Consider the following 15978-nt stretch of genomic DNA (forward strand, 5'->3'; position numbering starts at 1 on the left):
TTCAGCAGCAAGAGGAGGCACAGCACATGGGGCGGGGGCAGGTGGAGATGACACAGGTAGGGCGATAGCAAGTGGTGTGGCAGGAGACCCGGCCACAGACTGGGCGCAGGCAGCAGGAGGGGCAGCAGGAGGGGCGGCAGCAGCTGGAGCCACAGCAGCTGGAGCCACAGCAGTTGGAACCACAGCAAGAGGGGCGGCAGCAGCTAGAAATGCAGCAGGAGGGGCGGCAGCAGCTGGAGCCACAGCAGCTGGGGTGGCAGCAGGTGGTCTGGCAGCAGGAGGGGCGGCAGCAGCTAGAGATGCAGCAGCTGGGCCTGCAGCAGCTGGAGCCACAGCAATTAGAGCCACAGCAGCTGGAGCCACAGCAGGAGGGGCGGCAGCAGCTGGACACACAGCAGGTGGGCCGGCAGCAGGTGGTCCTGCAGCAGGTGGTCTGGCAGCAGGTGGGGCGGCAGCAAGGCTGGCAGCAGCTGGAGCCACAGCAGCTGGAACCACAACAGGAGTTGACCATGGTGTCAGAGGGTGAAGGTTCTGGGATGGTTTCCAGGAGAGTGAGGGGCTTGAGCTTGAAGTCTCCTTGTGCCATGGCCCCTTATATATGCCCTGAACAGGGTGATTTGTTAACACATCTTCCTTGTTTTTGTTTATCTAATAATTAAGTAATTATCACAGTACACAATAATGTTTGTCTATGTAATGGTTTAAACTTGTGGGAAACAAATTTTCTTTTCTAGATGTGATAAGTTCTATCTGGTCTGCTTTTCCTCCTGACTCATACCTGCTAGCATCTTCCAGACCACACTCTCCTCATCTTCCTTGACAGTGGGCTGTCATGTGATAGGTGGCATTTACAGTTACATTTCTTCAAGTCCCATTTCTTCTAGCAGTGATAGGATCAAGGCAGTTATATTTCTGGTTCTGCATTTCTTCCAATGATCAGTTGGGAAGAAATCCCATCTGCATGGTGTGGCATGGGACAAGAGGAAGAAGCTCTCTTTTGTGGGTCATTTTTGAACAATGAGGAAGGAGACAACTCTATGTGTGTATGACATTGCTGATTTCTGTGCCACTGGAATGGATTTTCTTGGATGTTTCTCCCTTTGGATCTTGTCCTCTGCCCCAAAACCATGGCAGACAATTATCTGTGTGGTCCGCATCACTGCCATGTCCCATCACTCATTACGTTGTTACTTTGCTGTCATGTATATTTGTTTTGTTTTTTCCAGTTGGTCTTTTGATTCTGGAAGACATAGCCTCATTTTTATTCTTATCTCATTCTTAATTAAAATATTCTTCAATGGAGAAAAAATGGGCCCAATAATCAAAATGTGCCTCTCCTCAGAATTTACCTCTATAGCTGGGAAATCTATGGCACACATCTTTTTCCATCCACTTGAAATGTGAATGGATTTTAGTCAATTTAACTTAATTTAGTTACCATTTCTACTTATCCTCTATTTAGTGATGGTCTAACCTGAGCATGCAACACACCATCTGAAGGGCTTATTAAACATGGTTGGGACAAATGCCGAGCCTGAGGTTCGGCATTTCTAGCAAGTACCCAGATGGATGTTGATGCTGAAGACCCAAGGACCACACTTGGAGATACTCCTTTGTTTTGTTCATTCAGGCTTTGAGGAAGTGCCTCTATCAAGTTCCAGCCTGTTTATAAAGCAGATTTGTTGAGTGGGTAATCCAAGATACACGTGTTGCCAGTTCCTGGGGTGACAAATATGGTTTAGGGTCTTCTCCTTGGGAATTTACAGATTACTGTGAAGATCATACGTGCGTATGCACACCCATCCCCCCCCCGCCCCTCTCCCCCATACAACTGTGCAACATCAAAGGAACTCATAGTAGTATAATTTAACTAAAAGAAGAGTGTCTAAGACAAATTAGCCAAGGTGACAGTTTGGTAAAGACATAGATTTATTCATAAATAAATAATTCTAGTTACTGTTTCTTACTTTGTATGATTTGTTTTACATTTTAGGTAAATTTTACATACTCTGAAAGGTACAGATTCTAAGTGTACTATTTGATGAGTTTTGACGAATGGATACACATCCATGTAATCCCCATCCCTATAAGATATAGACGTTTCCATTATATCAGAAAGTTCCCACATATCACTTTAGTAAACTCCCCGCCACCATAGAGACAACAATTGTTTTAGTATTTTTTTTCACTGTAGATTTGTTTTGATGTAGAGCTTCAAACATGATATATAGCATCATTTCTGTCTGGCACCATTTACTTGGCATGTGAATATTATTAATGTTGATACTTGTATCACTAGTTCATTCAGAGCTGTAGTGACAAAGTACCAAAGCTTATTGTAACTACTACCAACCATCCTTGTTTACCTGGGACTTGATGGGGGTTCCAGAACTCAAAACTTTGTTAAACAGGAAAGTCCCAGGGAAACAGAAGCATTGATCACCTTCTGATTAAATATCTTAATTGGGACCATTTGAAGACCAAGACTATTGCAATATGTTTAGCACAATAACTTTCTTAGCAAACACTGATTTACATGTTTTTATTCCATAGGCTTGTGAGGCAAAGCTAGAGAACCTAAGGCATTTAAACAATTCGATTGTGAGGCAACATGGTGTCCCAAGGGGAGAGATTTTCACTTGATTTGCTGTATGGGAGATGCTGGGGAAGAAAAACCATAAAAAGAAAAAAAAAGAGTTCTTAATACCAGGGGAGAGCTTTCTATATAAATCGAGAGAGATTATATATTTGTCATATATGGAAAGGCAGAGTACATTCTCGTTATAGAGAAGTATGCAGAGAATCAGCCCCTAGACCAGTGGTTTGCAAAGTTGGCTGCATAATCGGATCACCTAAGGAGAGATAAAAATTACTGATGCCTGACTTCTGCCCTGAAAAATTCTGATTTTAACTGATCTGGTGTATGGCCTGGGCATCTGAATTTTTTAAGCTCGTGAGGTATAATCTTAAATGCATGGCCAAGTTTTAGACCTCCTTAAACTGTCTATATCACACACACTTGTGTAGTATTAGATTGGGAACAGAAGTAGCTACAATATTAAAATATAATTGGTAACACCTAATTAATAGAATTGTACCGATTTTCAATCACTGAACTTTGAGCAATATCAGACTGAAGCATCGATAATTCTCTTCACTCTTGTAAATCCATCTTATGCCAAACAAAAGTCCTACATGGATAAGAATAAACAATGGGGCATGGACCACAAAGGGAAATTACTATAGACACACACTGAATTTTTTAAAATTGCATATCAAAAGCAAGAGAGACATCACTCTATGTACTCGTTGCTAACAATTTTACCCATAGTCTGGTGAGGTAGAATTGATAATTAACATCAGGACCATGCACACAAATTATGTATGGTCTACCTAAACTTTAGTATTTTATTGCATAGAGTAGAGGGAGTGTAATTTTTTTCTTCATTGTACTTAAAAATTTTAATTGTGTATGTTATATAAATATATGTGTGAATATATATAATATAAAATAATACTTAAAAATTTTTTTGTTGTCTTTTTAGAGTTCCACAAAGTAAAATATGTTAGTTAGGTAAACATCAATGAAATTTGAATGAGGTGGACCCAACTGATGTTTGCACCACCATCGAGGAACCTGTGTTGTACCTTCCAGAGAAACTGATCACATCATATTAATATATCCTTTAAAGAATGGCATGCAAAAAATAAAAGACTTTTCTCATCAGGTAAGACATATGTTAGTACTCATTATTATTTTAATAAATGCCCAGATACCTGGAATGTATTTTGTCTGTAGCTAAAATGTATTACCGCTAGGTAATTGTAGTGACTTAGTTTGTAGAATTATTATCTAAACAGACACTTAAAAAAGGCATGGGTAATTGATAGGAAAGTTAACATGTTTCAAGTCAATTAAGTTATTTTATAATAAAATAAGCTCCATTAAAATATTTAAGGATACACATTAACAATATTGCCAGTCTTGATATAAGGTAGTATGTGTAATTAAAGCAATATTTGAAACCATATAAATGCCTATATACCATTGATTGAATTTCCTTCAGTTCTCTAACTATGGTTGACCCTTGACCAACACAGGGGTTAGAGATGCCATCCCCTGTGCTGTCAAAAGTCTCCACATAACTTTTGATTCCCTGAAAACTACTAAATAAAGTAAACTTTATTTATCAAAAAAATCTGCCTATAAATGGACTCACGTGGTTCAAACCTGTATCATTCAAGGATCAACAGTATGTTCAATCAATGCTTAATCTAATATTTCTTCTTAAATTATAAATAGAGCAAACATTTCAATTCACACTGAATTTATAAAAATTTGTATTATGAAGAACACATACACTGCATGGTGTATAAAAGATACATGTATAATGTAATAAATAATTGTGACACAAACACTATGTACCCAAAGCACAAGTCATGAAAATAAAATGTTGCCTTCACCAAGACCATACATCTCCCTCTTTCCACCCTATAAATGATCACTAACCAGATTTTTAAATTCTCTTTTCATTAACTTTCTTCATGATTTTACCACCTGGATATGCATCCCTAAACAATATAGTTTAGTTTTACTTAGTTTTGAATTTTATATAAAGGAATCTTAAATGTATTTTGATTCTTTCACTGAATATTATGCACATGTATTGAGGCATACTCCAAGAAGGCCCAGTGATTTCCACCTCTTGGTGTTCAGGGTCTCATGTAAGTACCACCCCTTGAATAAATTGCTTCTAAATAACAGGATGTGACAACATCAAGTGACTGAGTTACAAAAGATTGTGACTTTCATCTTAATGCCTACTCTCTCTCTCTGTCTCTCACTGGCTTTCATGAAGCCTGGTGCCATGTGGGAGAGATTCTTGCAGCAAAGAACTGAGCACAATATCCATTCAACAACAAGCAAGGAAGTGAGGTCCTCCCTCCAGTGGCCCTCCAGGATCTGAATCCTGCCAATGACCACATAAGTGAACTGGGAAGTGGATTCTTCCACAGTTGAGACTTCAGGTGAGATCTTAGTGCCAGTTAACTAGCTGAGGACACCCTTGTGAGAGCCCCACTGAGCAGCATCGGGATTCCTGATCCACAGAAACTGTGAGCTAATAACTTTGTGTCATTTAAAGTGGCTAAATAGTGAGGTCATGTTAAGTAAATGCATATCCAGTTCAGGCTTTTCTAGCACTATATTACATACAGGTGAGGAGGAAGGGATCAAAAGGTGCAGAGAAGTACATATGCTAGAATAACACGTAGTCATAAGCCCAAAAAAGCCAACTGGCAGCATATGATCCCGAGTAGGTCAAAGGGGCACTCTCTTTACCGAGGTAATAAGGAATTATCAGGTATGGGGTGCCTATTCTCTGAATACAGAGGTGGTGGAAAGGAATACTGTGAGAGAACTGGCCTCCCGAGGAATAATGGGGATGACATATCTCTGAATAGCAGAAGCCAGGTGGCAGCATTTAACTCTAAGAAATAATGTGGATATAATTATGTGAAAGTCAGCGAGGTTGGAATGACAAAGGGGGCAGAATGACATGTGACCCTCAGGGATCTTCCAATATGGATAATAGAGCATGATGTCCCTTGAAATAGAATGTAGGCAACCAACTAGGGTATAGCTGTACTTGTACCTTAAATTTTGCACCTTAAGTTGTTTACCTTAAACTCTGTACAGCTAGGCAATAAATGAACAAAAAGCTGAGGTCATTGTTCCCAAAGGAAACTGATGATCCCTCATGCAGTTTGCAGATCTGCGCCAGTTCTCAGACCTAGAAGCCATTGACCCATCAAAACAGAGGCCAGTCCTCTAGGATAAAGGACAGCAGCAGGTGTGTATAGTAGAAATGTCTTTAGAATTTTCCCAAATGAATATAGAGCCATTTATGGTGGGGGTGGGGCACTAGAATACTCATGTATTTGGATGCTGTTTGATATGGGATATGAGTTGACCATGAGTGCTAAATACACAAAGTGCCAGCATGGCCCCATTAGAATACATTGATCCAGATGCCATGGTTATAGGAGGGGTTCCTCACTCATCTTCATATCCAGTATTCCATTTGGGAGAATTTGCGCCTCCTTTTTCCAAAATTATGGGCTGTGTGCAGGTAGGGTCTCGGCTTTAAGAGAGAAAGCTACCTTGAGGCGACATGGTAAAGATCTGAATAAAAGCTCTGGCTGTCACCTTATCTTTTTGGGCTTCTAGTACCAGGAAATCAGTATGCAAAGTTAGGAGTTACGGGGGCCAAGAGGCATACATATAGCATTGAGATGACCCACAGGGGCATTCATGGTATTCCTGTTCCCAGGAATAACTGCAGATGGGCAAGTAGTGTCGCCTGAAGAGGACATAGAAACCATGGGCTTGGGACTCTCAGGGATGGGGATCTAGGTCACTGCACCAGACAAGTCAGCTAAAGGATCAGAGAGCCTCCTCCTCTTGTTGGTTTTTCTAGAAATAGTGAAAAATCATATGAAGCAAGGTTACTAGGAGAAATCCATACACATGAGCAGAGGCAGGGGTAGTTATATGATATCCCATTCGATCCCTTTTGCCATAAATGCCCTTATCCACAAGCTGGTGAGAGTATGGACTAGGAGTGGCTCACACGGAACTGTAGTTAATTCTCTCAGATGAGGGAGAGGACCAGCCTGGGGATTTGTACTCTCCATCCTACATCCCGGCAAGGGTTGTCCAAAAGTAGTGTTAAGTGTATAGGGGCACAAAGACCTAAACCCTCTGCCTCCAAGAGGAGCAGGTATGTGACCCAGTCCATACTTGTCAAAAGTGGGGTCATAGAATGTAAGGCTGGTATTGACCTGAAACTGCATTTTGTCTTAGCCATTTTTACTGCTTTACCCTGTTTCCCTCACTTTCTCATTGATTTCTCCAAGGAGCACTTCCTTATACATCACGTGCAAGAATACATTTTATTTTCTGATTTTTAAAGAAAAAATGCAATGTAAGAATCACATTTGGGGATGGTCTCCCTTAAACATAGCCCCCATTAAGGAAACAGATCCTAATCTGGTGAGCTATGTTACTTGTGGCAGTGTGTCCTGTACTTCAGGATATATGGCATTTTAAAAATAGGAGACAACTATTCTAAAACCAAGTGTGCCAAAACTGTATAAACAGCATCCTGTCAAAATATTCAGTGGTTCAGGGGAGAGTAAGTTCAGGATTTGACCTGTCACCCTGTGACTATTCATATCATACGGAAATGTTTGAAGGCACTGTTACTGAGACTTGGAACACTGGTGTTTAGTTGACCTCAGGGTCAGACCCCAAAAGAGAGGCTTGAGACGAAGTAGTTTGTCTGGGAGGTGACCCCAAGTGGTGTTCTAGGGAAACTGATGTGATCCAGGGAAGGGTGGCAGCCAATCCAGGTTGATTTCAAGAGCAGATGACTCCTGTGGGCCTCTGGGGTTTGTGCAGTGCTGCTGAGACTCTCTGGTCTCACATGTCCTACTCGAGGGGAAAGAGGCTAGAGTACTTACCCACCAAGTACTGCCCACTGGTTGAGGACTTCTCCCAGAGACTTCCTTCCCTGCTCTGTCCTTTGCGATCTGCTCCTTCATGTAGACTGAGCCCTCTGCAGAGAGTTCCAGGTGCTTGCTGCAAGCCACCATCCTATACTGTTAGCGTGGGAAGTGCTGAGGTGATAGAAGTGAAAATCCTGAAATCACCTGCTATGATCTCCTCATTGTGCAGAGAATAGTAGAAGACCTGACAGCTAAGGGTGACCATCGAAGAAGGAAAAAGAACGAGACACGATTTCTTATATTTGTATGCTGGGAAAGTTAAGATTTATTTCACATATAGAAACATCTCCATATCAGAAAATCTGGCAGTAAACAGATATATCAATTAGGATGACATGTTAACAGATATCAGAGAAAATTCAACCTTTGTATTGATTTGGGATGGAGATAGTAACAAGGAGGAGGGAGGGTGGCAGAGGAGGGTATATTCAGAAGCCAACTAAGTTGAAAATCACTGGGAACTGAGGTTTTACAGTTGGCCTCACATGATTCAGCTCCCAGTTGGACGACATGAAGGAGATTGGCTGATGAAAACAGCAGGGTGCAGGTCAGGGCACTCAGCAGCAGCAAGAGCCACTAGAGCAGGTTGGGTGGTGGCAGGGGGTCTAGCAACAGCTGGGGCGGCAGCAGCTGGACACACAGCAGGTGGGGCGGCAGCAGGTGGTCCGGCAGCAGGTGGTCTGGCAGCAGGTGGGGCGGCAGCAAGGCTGGCAGCAGCTGGAGCCACAGCAATTCGAGCCACAGCCGCTGGAGCCCCCACAGCAGGGGCGGCAGCAGCTGGACACACAGCAGGTGGGGCGGCAGCAGGTGGTCCGGCAGCAGGTGGTCTGGCAGCAGGTGGGGCGGCAGCAAGGCTGGCAGCAGCTGGAGCCACAGCAGCTGGAACCCCCACAGCAGGGCTGGCAGCAGCTAGAGATGCAGCAGCTGGGCCTGCAGCAGCTGGAGCCACAGCAATTAGAGCCACAGCCGCTGGAACCCCCACAGCAGGGGCGACAGCAGCTGGACACACAGCAGGTGGGGCGGCAGCAGGTGGTCCTGCAGCAGGTGGTCTGGCAGCAGGTGGGGCGGCAGCAAGGCTGGCAGCAGCTGGAGCCACAGCAGCTAGAACCCCCACAGCAGGGCTGGCAGCAGCTAGAGATGCAGCAGCTGGGGCGGCAGCAGCTGGACACACAGCAGGTGGGGCGGCAGCAGGTGGTCCGGCAGCAGGTGGTCTGGCAGCAGGTGGGGCGGCAGCAGGGCTGGCAGCAGCTGGAGCCACAGCAATTAGAGCCACAGCAGCTGGAACCCCCACAGCAGGGGCGGCAGCAGCTGGACACACAGCAGGTGGGGCGGCAGCAGGTGGTCCTGCAGCAGGTGGTCCTGCAGCAGGTGGGGTGGCAGCAAGGCTGGCAGCAGCTGGAGCCACAGCAGCTGGAACCCCCACAGCAAGGCTGGCAGCAGCTAGAGATGCAGCAGCTGGGCCTGCAGCAGCTGGAACCGCAGCAGCTGGAACCCCCACAGCAGGGGCGGCAGCAGCTGGAACCACAGCAGCTGGGGCGGCAGCAAGTGGTCCTGCAGCAGGTGGTCTGGCAGCAGGTGGGGCGGCAGCAAGGCTGGCAGCAGCTGGAGCCACAGCAGCTGGAGCCACAACAGGAGTTGACCATGGTGTCAGAGGGTGGAGGTTCTGGGCTGGTTTCCAGGAGAGTGAGGGGCTGGACTTTGGAAGTCTCCTTGTGCCCTGGCCTCTTATATACTGCTCGTACCGGGTGATTTGTCAACACCTCTTCCTTGTTTTTGTTTACCTAATATTTAAGTAATTATGATATTTCACAGTAATGTTTGTCTTTGTAATGGTTTAAACTTGAGGGGAACAAAATTTTCTTTTCTAAATGTGATAAATTCTGTCTGGTCTGCTTTTCCTTTTGACTTCTACCCACTGGCATCTTCTGGACCACTCTGTCCTCATCTTTCTCCCAGAGGGCTTCATGTGATAGGTGGCACCTGCAATTACATCTTTCTGTCCCCTGCTACATCCCCTAGCAGGATGGGATGAAGACAGTCCTGGTTTTGGTTGTGCATTTCTGCCAGTAATCACATCTGCAGAGGATGGAGGTGGCATGGGACAAGAGGAAAAGTTCCAATTTTATGGGTCATTGTTGATCAATGAGGAAGGGAGCAGCTGCCAATGAGCATGTGATGTTGCTGACCTCTGCCACTGGAATGGGTTTTCTTGGATGTTTCTAACTTTGGATCATGTTCTCTACTCTAAAATGTAGACAACTACTTGTATGGTTCCAGTCACTGCCATGATTTGTAGTTCATTGAGTGTTTACATTTTCATCATATCTTTTTGTGTTGCATTTTTCTGTATGGTCTTTGGATTCTGGAAGACATAGCCTCTTCTTTATTCTTGCCTCATTCTTAACTGAAAATATTCTTCAATGGGACAAAAAGAATTGAGAATGTGCTTCTCCTCAGAACTTACCTCATAGGTAATCCTAGTGCACATTTGTTGGATCCATGTGAAATGTGATTAGTCAAATCAAATTCATTTTGCTACTATTTTGAATTATTGTCCATTTAGTGAGAGTCCAGTGCATTCAGATGATGCACCAAGTCATCTGAAGGGCTTATTAGAAATGGTTGGGACAGGGGCGCCTGGGTGGCGCAGTCGGTTAAGCATCCGACTTCAGCCAGGTCACGATCTCACGGTCCGTGAGTTCGAGCCCCGCGTCAGGCTCTGGGCTGATGGCTCGGAGCCTGGAGCCTGTTTCCGATTCTGTGTCTCCCTCTCTCTCTGCCCCTCCCCCGTTCATGCTCTGTCTCTCTCTGTCCCAAAAATAAATAAATGTTGAAAAAAAAATTTAAAAAAAAGAAATGGTTGGGACAAATTCCAGAGGTTCTGAATACAGGGGGATTCTGAGGTTTAGCATTTCTAACCAATCCAAGTGATGTTGATGCTAAAGGCCCAAGGATGACACTTAGAGACCTACCTCTTTTTTCTGTTCATTCAAGCTTTGAGGAACCTCTATCAAGTCCCTGCCTTTTATAAAGGAGATTGGTTTGAGTGGATAATCCGAGATACACACGTTGCCAGTATTGGCGTTGTAAGCATGAGTTAGGGTCTCCTCCCCAGAAACCTACAGACTACTGAAAAACCCTCACCCACCCACACAAATACAAATAACTGTATATAATATGGAAAGAAACATCGAAGGAGTTCACAGTACTGTAATCTAAGTAAAAGATATTGTATTTAAGCAAATCAGCTGAGTTTGTAAAGACATAGACTTATTCATATAATTAATTTAGTCTTATTTACCTTTAATGTTTTATTTCATAATTTAGGTGGAATTTACACAATTGAAATTCATAAATCCATAGTCATCCATAGTGATGAGTTTTGATACACAGTAGCAGGTCCGTGTAATTCCCACATCTATCAAATGAACATTTCCATTTTACCAGAAAGTCCTTTAGTGAAGTCCCCACTACCATGGAGGCATCACTGTTTTAATATGTTTTGCACCATGGATTTGTTTTGATCTAGACCATAAGATAATATGTAGTACATATATAATTACTATAGTATATATTATATATAATACTCTTCTGTTTGGCCCTGTTAACTTGTCTTATGTCTGTGAGAATCACTTAACGTCGATACATATATCTCTACTTTTTTCTGTGCTCTGCTAGACAAGTAACAAGATTTATCTTAACTATTACCAATTAATTTCATGGTAGGGTAACCAGGCATTCCTTAAAATCATCTTTCTTTTTTTTTAACTCTAGTATTTTATTTTATAACGTTTTAAAATTTTTATTTAAATCTAAGTTAGCATATAGTGTAATAATGGTTTGGGGAGTAGAATTTAATGATTCATCACTTACATATAACACCCAGTGTTCATCCCAACAAGTGCTTTCCTTAATAACCATCACCCATCTAACCCATCCCCTTACCCAACACCCCTCCAGCAACCCTCAGTTTGTTCTCTGTATTTAAGTGTCTCTCACGTTTGCCTCCCCCTCTGTTTTTATCCTATTTTCCCTTCCCTTTTCCATGTTTTTCTGTTTTGTTTCTTAAATTCCACATATGAATGAAATCATACGGTATTTATCTTTCTCTCACTGACTTATTTTGCTTAGCACAAAACACTCTATAGTCTCATCCACATTGTTGCAAATGGCAAGATTTCATTTTTTTTTTTAATTTTTTTTAACGTTTATTTATTTTTTTGGGACAGAGAGAGACAGAGCATGAACGGGGGAGGGGCAGAGAGAGAGGGAGACACAGAATCAGAAACAGGCTCCAGGCTCCGAGCCATCAGCCCAGAGCCCGACGCGGGGCTCGAACTCACGGACCTTGAGATCGTGACCTGGCTGAAGTCGGACGCTTAACCGACTGCGCCACCCAGGCGCCCCAAGATTTCATTTTTTTTTGATCACCAAGTAATAATCCATTGTATATATATACCTTATCTTCTTTATCCATTCGTCAGTCAGTGGACATTTGGACTCTTTCCATAATTTGGAAATCTCTGTTTTTAATTTTCTGAGGAACCTCCATACTGTTTCCCAGAGTGGCTGTACCAGTTTGCAGTCCCACCAGCAGCGCAAAAGTGTTCCCCTTCTCCACATCCTCTCCATCATCTGTTGTTTCCTGAGTTGTTAATTTTTGCCATTCTGACAGGTGTGAGATGGTATCTCATTGTGGTTTTGATTTGTATTTCCCTGATGAGGAGTGATGTCGAGCATCTTTCCTTGTGTCTGTTAGCCATCAGGAAGTGTCTGTTCATGTCTGTTGCCTGTTTCTTCCCTGGATTACTTGTTTTTTTTTTAGGTGTTGATTTTGATAAGTTCTTTATAGATTTTGGATACTAACCCCTTATCCGATAGGTCATTTGTAGATATCTTCTCCCATTCTGTCAGTTGCCGTTTAGTTTTGTCGATTGTTTCTTTTGCGGTGCAGAAGCTTTTTATCTTGATGCGGTCCCAATAGTTCACTTTTGCTTTTGTTTCCCTTGCATGCGGAGACACGTCCAGTAAGAAGTTGCTGTGGCCAAGGTCAAAGAGGTGCTGCTTGTTTTCTCCTCTAGGATTTTGTTGGTTTCCTGTCTTACTTTTAGGTCTTTCATCCTTTTTGAGTTTATTTTTGTGTATGATGTAAGAAAAGGGTAAGTTCATATTTCATTTTAAATCTTAAACAGAATGTGCATTTTAGTCCACCCCAAAATTTAAAAAACTCTTTCATATTATATAAAATGCACATATGCTGAAAAGCAGATGAACTATGCATGCATGATTTAAAAATAGTTATGAAGTAAACATCTATATACCCAAAACTTGAGTCAAGGAATAGAACATTGTTACTCCTAAGAAAGCTCTTGATATGTCTCTTCTTGTACACAATCCTTTTCCCACCCTACAGATGATTACTGTACTCACTTTTCAAGTAACCTTTAATGTATTTTTTCACAGTTTTATTACCTGGGTATTCACATCTAAAAATATAGTTTCATTTTACATGTTGCTGAATTTAAAAAAATTTTTTAACATTTATTTATTTATTTTTTTGAGAGACAGAGAGAGAGAGACAGAGTGTGAGTAGGGGAGGGGGAGAGAGAGAGAGGGGCACAGAATCTGAAGCAGGCTCCAGGCTCTGGGCTGTCAGCACAGAGCATGATGAGGGGCTTGAACCCACGAACTGTGAGATCATTACCTGAGCTGAATTCAGACGCTTAACTCACTGAGCACCCAGATGCCCCCCTGAATTTTTATATGAAGAAATTCTTAGTGTAAATGTGTTTTGATTCTTTCACTCAATATTATATAAGAGTTTTGGTAGGCAGCTTCCAAGAAGGCCCAAAGATTTACACCTCTTGGTGTTCATGGTCTCATGTAATTCCTTCTCCTTGAGTAACTTGCTTCTAAATCACAGGATATGACAACATCAAGTGATTAAGTTACAAAAGGTTGTGATTTTCATTTTTTAATGTTTTTATTTATTATTGAGAGAGAGAGAGAGTACACACAAGTGGGGGTGGGGGGCAGAGATAGAGGGAGACCATAGAATCTGAAGCAGGCTCCAGGCTCTGAGCCATCAGCACAGAGCCCAACATGGGGCTCGAACTCATGAGTAGTGAAATCATGACCCAAGCCAAAGTCAGACGCCTAACTACTGAGCCACCCATGAGTCCTGTGATTTTCATTTTAATGCCAACTCTTTCTCTCTCTCTCACTGGCTTTGATGAAGCCAGGTCCTATGTGGGAGAGATCCTTGCAGCAAAGAACTGAGCATAGTCTCATTCAACAACCAGCAAGGAAGTGAGGTCCTCCCTCCTGTGGAGTGCAAGGAATTGAATCCTGCCAATGACCATATAAGTGAGCTTGGAAGTGGATTCTTCCCCAGTCGCATCCTCAAATGACACCCCAGTGCCAGCCAGCACCTTGAGTGCAACCTAGTGAACCTCTATGAATTGGAGAGTCTAGGTGGGCTCTGCCTGGTTTTTGATCCATGGAAATGAGATAACAAATGAGAGTCATTTTAAGCTGCTAAATTTTGAGGTAATGTTACATAACAGTAGGTAACCAGTATAGATTTATCTATGGCCACAGCACACTCGGGTGAGAAGGGAGGGATTGAAGGTGCAGAGAAGTAGAAATGCTCAAATAAGGTTATAAAGTCACAAAGCCTAACTGGCTATGTTCCCTTGGAGAGATCAGGAGGTACTCTCTTTACTAAGATATTATGGAATCATCAAGTATTACTGTCAGCTAGGTACTGAGATAGTAGTGATTATTCTCTAAAATCAGATAGAAGTGGCTAAACTATGCTCCCTAGGAAAAACAGGGATGATATTATCCCTGGATGGCAGAATCCAGGTGGACATGTAACTTTAGAAAGTTCTGTGGATATAATTATGTGATTGCCAGCAAGGTTGGAATGACAAAGGGGGCAGAATGATGTATAACCCTCAGGGACCTAGCAGTATGGATAAGAGAGCATGATGTCCCACATAGTAGGTAATGGGGCAGACAACTAAGGTACAATTATGTGTGTGTGTGTGTGTGTGTGTGTGTGTGTGTGTGTGTACATGTATTTAAAAGAACTTAAGAATAAAAGAACAGGGGAGCCTCAGTGGCTCAGTTGGTTAGGTATCTGACTCTTGATTTTGGCTGGCTTAAGTCATTGTCTCACAGTTCGTGAGACTAAGACCTGTGTTTGCTTCTACACTGACAGTGCAGAGTCTGCTTAGGATTCTTTCTCCCTCTCACTTTCTGCCCCTCCCCCATTTGTGTGCTCACTCTCTATCACTTTCTGTCTCTTAAAATCAATCAATAAATTTTTTGTTTACAAAAAAATAAAAGAACAAAGGCTGAGATTATGGATCAAATGGAAAGCCATGATCGATGACAGTTTGCAGACTATGCTGTTTTCAGACCATTAACCCATCAATAGGATGGTTAGGACCAAATGGACATTTGGATTCTTTCCATAATTTGGAAATCTCTGTTTTTAATTTTCTGAGGAACCTCCATACTGTTTCCCAGAGTGGCTGTAACAGTTTGCAGTCCCACCAGCAGCGCAAAAGTGCTCCCCTTCTCCACATCCTCTCCATCATCTGTTGTTTCCTGAGTTGTTAATTTTTGCCATTCTGACAGGTGTGAGGTGGTATCTCATTGTGGTTTTGATTTGTATTTCCCTGATGAGGAGTGATGTCGAGCATCTTTCCTTGTGTCTGTTAGCCATCGGGTGTGAAGGACAACGGCAAGTGCATATCATAGAATTTCTCTAATCCTTGCCTGAGGAATCTACAGCCATTGTCTCAGAGCACGCTGAAATACTCATATGTTTGCAGACTGTTGGACATGGGATCTGAGTTGAACTCCTTGCTGGATACCCACAATCCTTCATGGTCCGTTTTTGAATATACTGATTAGATGTGAGAGTTAAAGGAGACGTTTCCCCACTACCTTCATCCCAATGATGCCTTGGGGGGGAATTTGTGCCTCCTTCTACCAGAATTGTAGGCTGTGTTCAACTAGAGATCTCGGCTCTAAGGCAGGAAAACTAACTGGAAGGGACATGGTAAAGTTCTGATTGGAATTAAACCCCTGGCTTCCACCTTATTCCATGGACTTCTAGTGCCATGAGGGCAGCAGTCAACGTTAGGAGCTACAGGGGCCACAGGGAATATTTTTAGGATTCAGGATATCTACAGGGACATTTGTGGTATTCCTATTCCTGACATTCACTGCAGATGGGCAAATAGTATAGCCTAAAGAGGACACAGGAACCATGGGTTCAGGACTCTCAGGAATGGGGAACTTGGTCCTGAACCAGGCAAGTCAGATAAAGGAGCGCAGAAGCTGCCCATTAACTCTCATCTTCTAGGTTTTTATAGAAACTGTGGCAAACGACCT

At 42.8% G+C, this 15978-nt stretch overlaps 2 protein-coding genes and 1 long non-coding RNA gene across 6 annotated transcripts in view; 1 reads left to right on the forward strand and 2 right to left on the reverse strand.

Moving 5' to 3' along the window:
- Positions 1-5877, forward strand: part of LOC121044971 (uncharacterized) — a 77251-nt gene extending 71374 nt beyond the window's left edge. For both annotated transcript variants that reach the window (XR_005797561.1, XR_005797562.1), the window contains exons 2-4: positions 3546-3728; positions 4860-5028; positions 5766-5877. This is a non-coding gene — a long non-coding RNA (uncharacterized LOC121044971). The remainder of the gene's footprint in view (positions 1-3545; positions 3729-4859; positions 5029-5765) is intronic.
- Positions 1-9281, reverse strand: part of LOC121044960 (keratin-associated protein 4-3-like) — a 17785-nt gene extending 8504 nt beyond the window's left edge. Inside the window, exons 1-2 of one of the 3 annotated variants that reach the window (XM_040497488.1) lie at positions 8588-9280; positions 7806-8512 (exon numbers count right to left, since the gene is read on the reverse strand). In XM_040497488.1, the coding sequence (XP_040353422.1) occupies positions 8175-8512; positions 8588-9212 (963 nt within the window). In that variant the 5' untranslated portion in view covers positions 9213-9280 and the 3' untranslated portion in view covers positions 7806-8174. Of the gene's footprint in view, positions 1-7805 lie in introns of those variants that run through there. The other 2 variants (XM_040497487.1, XM_040497486.1) reach the window with 2 other exon arrangements.
- Positions 2-581, reverse strand: LOC121044963 (keratin-associated protein 4-7-like). The gene has a single exon (XM_040497490.1). It carries the CDS (start codon positions 509-511, stop codon positions 2-4), a length of 510 nt encoding a protein of 169 aa, XP_040353424.1. The 5' UTR covers positions 512-581.
- Positions 9282-15978: the final 6697 nt, after the last annotated feature.

Source organism: Herpailurus yagouaroundi, unplaced genomic scaffold, assembly GCF_014898765.1.
Source record: "Herpailurus yagouaroundi ecotype Mexico unplaced genomic scaffold, PumYag 189, whole genome shotgun sequence".
Lineage (NCBI taxonomy): Eukaryota > Metazoa > Chordata > Mammalia > Carnivora > Felidae > Herpailurus > Herpailurus yagouaroundi.

Bases quoted from the DNA above. Each gene is read 5' to 3' on its own strand.
- LOC121044963 (XM_040497490.1), bottom strand. From the start codon at position 511: ATGGTCAACTCCTGTTGTGGTTCCAGCTGCTGTGGCTCCAGCTGCTGC.